General features: G+C 50.8%; 1 protein-coding gene across 3 annotated transcripts in view; it reads right to left on the minus strand.

Moving 5' to 3' along the window:
- The window catches only part of GFOD1 (Gfo/Idh/MocA-like oxidoreductase domain containing 1), a 70,208-nt gene extending 66,187 nt beyond the window's left edge, over positions 1-4,021 (minus strand). The window contains exons 1-2 of one of the 3 annotated variants that reach the window (XM_082313073.1): positions 3,732-3,773; positions 2,459-2,567 (exon numbers count right to left, since the gene is read on the minus strand). In XM_082313073.1, the coding sequence (XP_082169199.1) occupies positions 2,459-2,528 (70 nt within the window). In that variant the 5' untranslated portion in view covers positions 2,529-2,567; positions 3,732-3,773. Of the gene's footprint in view, positions 1-2,458; positions 2,568-3,185; positions 3,204-3,731 lie in introns of those variants that run through there. The other 2 variants (XM_082313071.1, XM_082313076.1) reach the window with 2 other exon arrangements.
- Positions 4,022-9,345: the final 5,324 nt, after the last annotated feature.

Below are 9,345 nucleotides of genomic sequence, written 5' to 3' on the forward strand. Positions count from 1 at the left end.
CTGAGCACAAATAGGAACTCTGGTGACATATTTTGTCCCTATATGCAAACACATCTCCGTGTGTAGACTGTATTGCCGATGGATGCGTGCAGGGAAAAAGCAGACCACTTCTAGCAAACATGCCAAACTTTTCAGCTCAGTGAGAATGGAAAATGCCCTTATTCAACACAAGAACTGTTTGCTATGCTTACCCAAATATTCAACCATTGATCTTCCTTGACCACCAAGCAGCAAGTCGGTTGGGACATTAGTTCTGCATTATGCAAGCACCCAGCAGCCACAACTACAGGGAATGAGTAGAAACAGCAATAAACGAAAATGCTCCTAAGCAAGCGGGATAGACCAGAGTCAGGAAAGAGAAAGGGTCGATCAGCCCTGTTTTGTAGAAGCGAGCCGGGAATTTTATTCCTTTCACACAGAGGTGACAGAGGCCATCAGCGTATTTCACATGAAACGCCACAGGTTTTATTCATGCTTTCGGTCATCATCCAAACCAGCCTAGTTTCCAATTCTCTCTTGAACTTGGTCAGTTCCAGAGACTTCCCCAACCTCCTAAGAAAACTGCCATACAGAGTCAGATCCAGCTCAGGATCATGTTCCTAACAGAGATGAGCAGCAGAGGCTTAGAGGAAAAGTTAACAGGGCAAGTTTAAAGCCATATTTCTCCCATTTTCTCCCGCCCCCAGCTTCCAGGAAGCCACAGGTTGGGGACTTCCTCAGCTGGGGTGTGTGTTCACACATTTGTGTTTTAATAGCTGGTGGCAGGCCACTGTGCCAAAAATACATTTAAAGCAGCAATACATCTACATGTCAGACGTACTAGTGATAACAAAGCAACCGAATTTTTCCCATTGCGTGGTCTGAGTTAAACACAGCTGCAGGGGACACCTGTTTCACCCCACCTTCACCTCCAGAGTCCACATCAGAAATAGGCCAGAATGGATCCGAATGCGCTGCAAATTCACAGTGTAAACACAGTTCTAGACAGGCAACGGAAACACCACCAACTGCTTCCCCAGGCTTTTACTTTTTAATAATGAAGCTTCCCCAAATGAAAATACAGCTTAGGCACCGAGCCAATTTAAAATAAAATACAGGTACAAAAGAAAAGTTGGTCGCCATCTCTTCCGAGGCCAGATATGCCTCCCCTCATATGGAAGCCGGACCTGGGTGTAGTAACGAACAACCCATGTTTTTCTCAACCTTTTCTGCTGCAATGCAGGGCATTGTGTTTAGTCCTCCTGAAGCCTCCATCTATGAGTAAAACCTCTGGTATCCCTGTCTATGTCCTGTCACTAGCTGCTGCATAATGTTTCTTCTGTGAAATCTCAAGAGGAAAAAAAGGAAAAAAAAATCAAGTTGAAAAAAAGAGAAAATACCCCCATCCTTTCCTTATCATAGTAAGGAAAGTTTTTCCAGCTTCTGCTTTCCTCAATCTATACAACATTGACTCTGCTTACCAGAGGTTTTTGAAAGCCCCACTTGATGAATGCAACTGCACTCCTCCCCTCAAAACAGAAAATTCAGTGATTAAAGCAAAATAATCACTCCCAGGCACAGCAGTTCCCAAGCCACAAAGCACAAGCAGGACCAGGAGAAGGAGCTGCCACCAGGGAGGTGTTCCCCTCAGCAGTTCAGGAACCACTGCTCTAGCCCCATGTTTGCACCTGTATGAACATGCAAGAACTTGCATTGTTAAGGATCCAATGCCTGAATTAAAAGAAAAAAAAAAAACCACACCACAAAAAAAAAGATAAGCAACAACCAAACAGTAAAAGTTTAACTCTGAAGTAACTGAGGAAAGAGTTAGTTATAGTCAAGAGATATTTCTGTAAATAATAATCCCTTAAGTAATACACTAAAAAAAAAAATAAATCACATTGCACATTATCACCTTGTAACATGTTTAATCCCTACTTAATGACCAAACCATGCGTTTTCGCACACATCACTGCAACATGCAAGTAACTAACATTGGGGAATGGGAGGAAACCAAATTAAATAGAGGTGAAAGGGAACTAAGAATGGTACAATACCAATGAATAGGGAGAAAACACCTTCCCGCCCCCCCACCCCCCAGTCTGTTGCTAGCAGATTGCATCAGCAAGTTATCAGTAACATCTCAGCTACACCAATTGTCAGCATCATTCATAAATTCAGCACATGTTCGGGAACAGATTTTTTTCTTCTTTAGCTGCAAATATTCAGAGAGAGCCAAAACATAATAGTACTTTAAGCCCTCCAGAAAAATCATACCAATTGTGTTTCTTTGTTATTTCAGAAATTTTGTACTTGCACCAGATGCCTGCTGTCTGCCTGAAACCTCGCGGGACTCTACCTCCGGGAGCACAGGCAAGCTGGGGCACTTCCAAAAGCAACACCTGCAGGAAAGTGTGCCACAGGAAAACTGACACAATTGTCACCAAATTCATGTGTGTCAAACGTGAAACCTTGTTACCTTGATGCTGTCTTTTATTTACGCTTTGTGGGATATGTACTTCTACATTACGAATCCAGTCGCGTATCATTTTGGCAAGCGAGTCGGGCTTCTGGTGCAAGTCTTGTATCTTGAGGAAGAAGTCAAAAGTATGTCATAAAGGACAAACAAATTCTCTGACTCAACGACAAGCATTTCCAAGTACAGAAAGTAACAGCGAGCAAGGTTTCCAGACAAATGCCTACACTATACTTACGGTTTGATAGGTACCGCCTTAATTCCCTTCATTGCTTAATTTTAAAGGCTGAAAACACTAACTGGCTGCGATACTAGCAGCGTTTGAATGGTAACTAATTCTAATGAGTACGCTAGCAGCAATGTAACACTACGACATTGCCACACACATTTATGAGGCTGAAAGCGATAGCAATCAGCCTACATCGCTGCCGCCCCAGAGCCAAACCAGACGCCCTGACTTGCTAACCTCAACGCGCTCTGCAACAAAGATGACTCACGGCGTTTTCCCCTCACTTTTACCCTTTCCCACCTATATTTGCAGGGACAAATTAAGACTTCCTTACTCCAGAGGGTACTCCCACTAAAACCCATCAGAAAACAAGCGTGTGAGGGCCAGCGATCACGAAGGTGAAGGAGCGGAGCCCAGACTTACGCCCGCCGGAGGGAAAGCGAGATGCGGCCCGTTTTCGCAAGCCTGAAACCAGAGCAGCTTACAACAGTGCGTGCCTACTTTCTCAGTCCCTCCTTCCCTTTGTACGTGATCTTCATTAAGCCTCGGGTGTAAAAAACGCTTCCTCCGCCGTCGCCGCTTCCTGCCCCCCTCGCCGGGCCGCAGCTGGGGGTGGCCGGGGGCCCGGGGCCCGGCCGGCGCCCCCCGCCCCCAGCAGCCCCGCCGCCCCCGAGGCGGGAGCGATGCCCAGCTCCCCGCTCCCCTGCCAGGCGCGTACGCAAACCAAAGGCAGGCAGGGTGATTATTTTCTCCTTTTTACCCCGACTTTTCTCCTTTTTTTACCGCCACAAGGATGACACCTGCTCCCTCCTCCCGCTCCCCCCGCGCTGCGTGGGCCGGGTGTCAGGCCCGGCCCTGCCCCGCCTCGCCCGAGCATCCCGGAGGGGCGGACGCCGGCGGCCGGGGAGGGCACGGCGGGGACCGGGGATGCGGGGTGTCACTCCGGGCTGCCGCAGCGCCATCCCCCGCCGCCCCTCGGCTTGCTACACCGGCGGGGGGGGAGCGCCGGGCCCCCGCGGCTCGGCCCCGCCGCCCGCCCCCACTCACCCAGGGTCTTGACGGCGACCTGCCGGGTGAGCGGCGGCGGCAAGTTGACGCAGACCAAGTCGACGTCCTGGTGCAGCAGCACCTCGTCGATGCGGCTGGTGTAGAAGGGGACGCTCATCTCCTTGGCCAGCTCCTCCGCCTCCTCGGGCGTGCGGCCCCACAGCGCCTTCACGGCGAAGCCCTCCGCCTTCAGCAGCGGCACGATCACCCGCGCCGTCAGGCCGGTGCCGAACACCCCCACCCCGGGCAGCATGGCGGCGGCGGCGGCGGCGGGGGGCGGCGAGGCGAGGCGGGCGGCACGGCGCGGCGCTCCCTCCTTCCCTCAGCGCCGGCCGGGGCGGGGGGAGGCGGCCGCCGGGCGGGCGGGAGAGGGAGGCAGCCCTCGCTGGCCGCCGCTGCTGCCGCCGCCGGGGCCGGGACCAGCCGCCCCCCGCCTCAGCAGCGCCGCGGCCGCCGGCTGCCCTGCCATGCCCGCACCATCACACACGCCTCCGCGGGGGCGCCGGCGCTGCCCTCCCTTAAGGGACGGAGGCGGGCGGGGATAACCGCCCTCCCCCGGCGGAGGCGGCCAACAAGTGCGGGGCGGGGGGGGGGGGGGGGGGGGGGGCGAGGCGGCGGCGCGGAGCTCAGCGCCGCTCCTCTGCCATCTTCGCCGCGGGCGCCCGCTCGCCGCCGGGGGGCGGGGCCTGGCTGTCACCGCCCGGTGCTCCTGCACCGCCCGCCCCGGCCCCGCCGCGCCATTGGCCGCCGCCCGCCCCGGCCCCGCCCCTCCATTGGCCACCGCCCGCCCCGGCCCCGCCCCGCCCCGGCCCGCCCCGGCCCCGGCGGGCGGCGCTGCGGGGGCCCCCTGGGAAGCGGCGGGCGGCGGCCGTCCCGCCCCGCCGCCGGCAGCGCGGCCTGCCCCGGCCCGGGGCGGCGCTCCGGGGGCCCGCGGGGGTTTCCCGTCCGCCTGGCGGCTGCGGTACGGGGCATCTCCCCCCGCGCCGCCGCCGGGCAAGGGAGCCCACCCGCCTCTTCCCCCACGGGGGGGCCGCGGAGGGGCCGCGGTGATGGGGCACCGTGGGGGTCACGCCCGGTGAAGGCACGGGAGAGCTGGGAGAGCTGGTCGCGTCCATTGGCCTTCCGCCCGTCTCCGCCTGTGACAGTTCTCCAGAAATTTGATGTCCTAAAGCGCGAGGGGCCCCGGCCGGTGCCCCCCGGGGAGCGCCCCGCCGCGCCCGGCCAAGGCCCCACCACCCATCCCGCGCCGGGCAGGCGCTCCTTCGCGCCCCTTACAACCACCGTGTCTGTTGGGCTTTGCTGGTGACATCGGTTCATGGCGGAGGGGCTGACCGGTGAAACCCGGCCCTGCAGAAGCACAACCCCCCCAGCGCCGCTGCCGTGCCCCGCGCCAGCTCCCGCTCTTCCCGCCTTTGCCCCTGGCCGGGCTGAACGATGGGCCTCCAGATCCGCGCTCCTGCCCACCAGGAGCCGGTGGGCCCAGGAGCAGCCACGGACGGCAGCGGCCTTTAGCCCCATGCGGGTCCGCGCGGGGCTCGCTCTCGCGGAGGTGAACGGGTCTCTGCCCTGGTTCTGCGCAGATCGGCTGGTCCGAAAGCAGGGTAGGTCGCTCCGGTGACTGCCACCCAGTTGCACCGCTCTCTGTCTCACCCTTAAAAAAAATAAATTACGAAACTTCCTGATTCCAACTGAAGGATAAGAATAAAGATGTTGGTTTTCCACATATTGTCTTTTTTACCAGTTCCTAGGAGAAAGGAAGAGAAGAGTAAGGAAAGAAAGGAAGGAAGGAATGAGAAGAGAGGAAAGGGAAAAGGAAAGGGAAAGAAAAGACAAAAGAAACCAAAAACCTTTCCTATATTAGACTCCTGGAAATGTGCCAGGGACAATGTTGCAAACGTAATCCACCAGTGTTCGAAAAATCAGGCTTGGAAGCCAGCACTCCTTTCCCATACTCTGTAAAGTGGTGGTTTGTTTTTTTTTTCCTGCCACCATCTCACAGCAAACACTTCTTTATTACAAAAAGCACAAACGCTGAAAGGATCGCCGCAAGTTAAACATGTTTTGCTTTCCATGCGCTATTAGCGCTGAAGCAAAGGAGATGGATACTCTTTGGCTTCTGACAATTGAAACACAATCCAGATCCATTTGTCAAATAACCACAGGGGTATTACCTTTCCTTAAAATACAAAGATTGCGTTGGGGCTCTCCATCAGATATTCAAACCTGTTTATACAGGGTGTTCCCCGGATGATCAGTTTGGAATATCTTCCTTGTCTTACTTGCTCGTCTGCGTCTGCGCATAATAAGAAACCCCAAGAAAGTAGCCAGGTTACAGGAACAGGGTAAATATGTGAAGGTCGAAGAGAAACAGATGCTGTATGCCTATTTAGTAATTATATAGTTCTTATTATTTTAGTAGGCACAAGCCACTTTATGAAGACCTATGAAAGGTCATTGTCTTGAGAAATTTTCAGTAAGGCCATTCTTAATGGGAATTAAGAACTAGGGAATGACATTATTACACTCTGCTAAGTCCACTGTTTTCCTAGAGAGAATTTTTCCTTCCTTTACTTTTTAAAATGTATTTTTTTCTCCAGTTAGGTTAACATAGCTTTGCTGAGTTAAGCTGAGTGAATGGCACCCAGCTCTCAGCAATCTGTTAGCCAAGTCAGCCTCTGAAGACATTACAACACCAAATCTGAGTCACCGCATCGGCAGTGGCGCTGCGTTCCCCCTCATTCGTTGCAGGGACTTTTGGGGACATACTCCATACCGTTTGTACTGAGTAGGGTGCGATTCTTTCTCAATTAGTTGTGTGAAATAGACCACCATGCTACGCTGGCCTGTCCTCGTGAGCATCCAGAAGGACTGAGGGAAGCTGAGGAAGGACAAATGGCCTTTCAGTAATGCAGACCGTGTCCTCACCGCGACGCAGGCAACTGCAAACATGAGCGAAAGCAGAATCTGTGCTCAAATCCACATCACTAGTGCTGCCTGTTACTCCTGACTTGAAGTAATATCAAATCTGGGCAAGATAGATATTTTGTGCAAGGCAAAAAAGGTTAAGGCAGCAGCAAAGTGCTTTGCTTTGAAGATGTGTCTAGCCAGGACCGAGGTTCCCCGGGCTGTGTGTATTGAACTACGAAGCCTCCGGTGTTCTGTATATTAGATCTTTCCACTTGCAAGCCTGCCAGCCTTGTCAAGAGAGCTTGCATTTTTTTCTTAAGGTTGCCAAAGCTTGCTTCAAGGAAGACACACACAGACACAGAGATTTCTCTCACAAAGACAATAATTTTATTCTTTCTTGATGTTTTTCTTAGCCTGAAATAAGTTATTAGCATAGAGTTGCACATAGAAAAAAACCATAAAAGTCTCATTCTTTTTCTGTTTCTAAATTCTGCAAATGAAAGCAACCAGCAGGAAACTAATAAAAGTGTTGCAGTCACAATTCTGTTCCTTTCAGTTGAGTTTTGCAGCTCCGGGTCATTACACTGTACAATGTGCATATGCCAACTTTATGTGAGAAATCCTAACTTAATAGCTCTTCCACAGAATTCTGATACGGTTGTTTGCAGCGATTTGAAACTGTCTTCTCAGTTGGATTTCATACATTGTATGAAGTTCTTTCTGTAGAACTATACTGGTTTCTTCTTAAATAAATGTTGAGATTATAAAAGTCAGAAATCCTTGATTTTTTTACTTTTTATGTAATTATTTTCATTTAACTTTTATTTAGCATTGTCTTTAGTTTTATTATTATTAAAGTAGCTAGTAAGTTGAAAGTACTAGATATAAAAGGATATATAGCAGGTATAGAAGGATCAATCAAGCGTACATGACGTGCAAATACTTGTTATCTGTTGGTGTAAGTAAAACGCAGAAAGTTGGTGGTCTTCCAGATATAGATAACACTTAGCAGATAAAAGTCCTCAATTTACTTTCCCAATGCGTGAAGGTGTCTTCCCACATATTGCAGAGGTTTCTATCTAGAGCCCGCTGAACTCAACAGAAAGATGAAGATCCGCCTGATAGAGTACCAGGATCCCACACTGTTTCTTTCTTACTTCTCTGTACTTAAAAGAAAATCTGGTCTTTTTCAGGCTTTTTTAACATTTATCCTGTCAGACTGCATGGCTGCGTTTCTCAAACCTCTCATACATCAGTCTGAACAACAATGGAAAGAGATGAATAATACATAGCTTCAGTGAAATCCTGAAATGGAGCTTACTGTCTCTCCAAATACTTCTCAAGTTCCAGGATTTTAAGATTAATTAGCTAATTTCCTTTTACATAAATCAGTGTCTTCAAACATGAAGCAGCTGTGAATTTTCATTAACCAGTTGGCTTCTTCTGGGGTATGAGCTTTGCGATCACCACTACCAGGCTTCTTCTATGGCTTTGAGACTTGAAATCATTTGCAGGGAAATAACAGTGCTTCAGAGACGAGGCAAAAGCGGTGATTCAGACCTGTCTGGTTCTCCCACTCAGCCGTACTGACTCATCCACAGCTTTCGTACACAGCACGAGAAAGGATGTGTGAGCTGAGTTGCTCAAGTCCTTTTCTACATCTAATGCCACACAACTGGCAGTTTCTCAGGCCGACAGGCATTTGTTCTTGCAAAGACCCATACGCTTCATTTTAGTGTCTCTTTGAATGCATTTCCACTGAGACAATCCACAGAAGTTCTCGCTCTGGGATCTGAAGGCAGGAACTGCTTTAACATTTGTGGTATTAAATGGTCCAAAGTGCAACAGAGAGAACTAGAGAAAAGTAGACCACATGTGCTAGCAAAGGGTTCATGATACATTCAGCCATTCTTCGTTCTGGTCAGTGGGAATTGTGTCCATACCTGGCCTCTCTGAGCCTGTTCTGAGTTTATTCTTTCCTGGTTTCCAGAGCCTTTCTTTAGAAGATGTGTATGCCAAATGTCGATGGGCTGAAAGGAAGCCAGCGAGGCTTCAAGAAACTACATCACTAACAAGATACTTCTGAGGGCGTTGGTGCTCTGTTCACTACGGCATGGAGAAGGACCTAAATAACTACAGTTTCCACTCTTTGACAATACAGACATCCTACAAAGGAAGATGAGCGTCTGTATTCCCACATCACAAGTGGAGAAATGAGGCGCAGAAAAAATAAGTGCAATGTTCTCTGTTGGGTTTGCATTTTTGGGGTGCTTGAGAGCAACTAGGCACCTGAAGCGGGGCACTCAGCTGGTAGACGCAGTTTTGGGCTAGCTGGCTTTCCTAAGCTCCTATCAGTTGCAGTTCAATAAGGTGAGAAAGCAGGTAGAGAACCTGTTAGCAAAGATGGACATGGGATCCCTTAATGAAAGGAAGGAATGGGCGCATAGCTGCATGGGTACAACCATGCCCCGTGAAGGTGTAATGTGTGCTTAAAGGTCACATCAGTCATTCCCTCCCAGCAGAAACAGAGGCGTATGCACCAGACAGCACGCATGCGGGCCCTGAATCATCAGAGGTGTTGCATGCTGCTCACCTGCAGCTGAAAGCCCTGACATGCCTTCAGCAAATCAGACATACCTAGAGCACAACACCGGGTATTAGACCTGCACGGGAGACGGGATTCCTGCCCACAATAAATTTAGGTTTC

Source organism: Platalea leucorodia (genome assembly GCF_965183815.1).
Source record: "Platalea leucorodia genome assembly, chromosome: 1".
Taxonomy (NCBI): Eukaryota; Metazoa; Chordata; class Aves; order Pelecaniformes; family Threskiornithidae; genus Platalea; species Platalea leucorodia.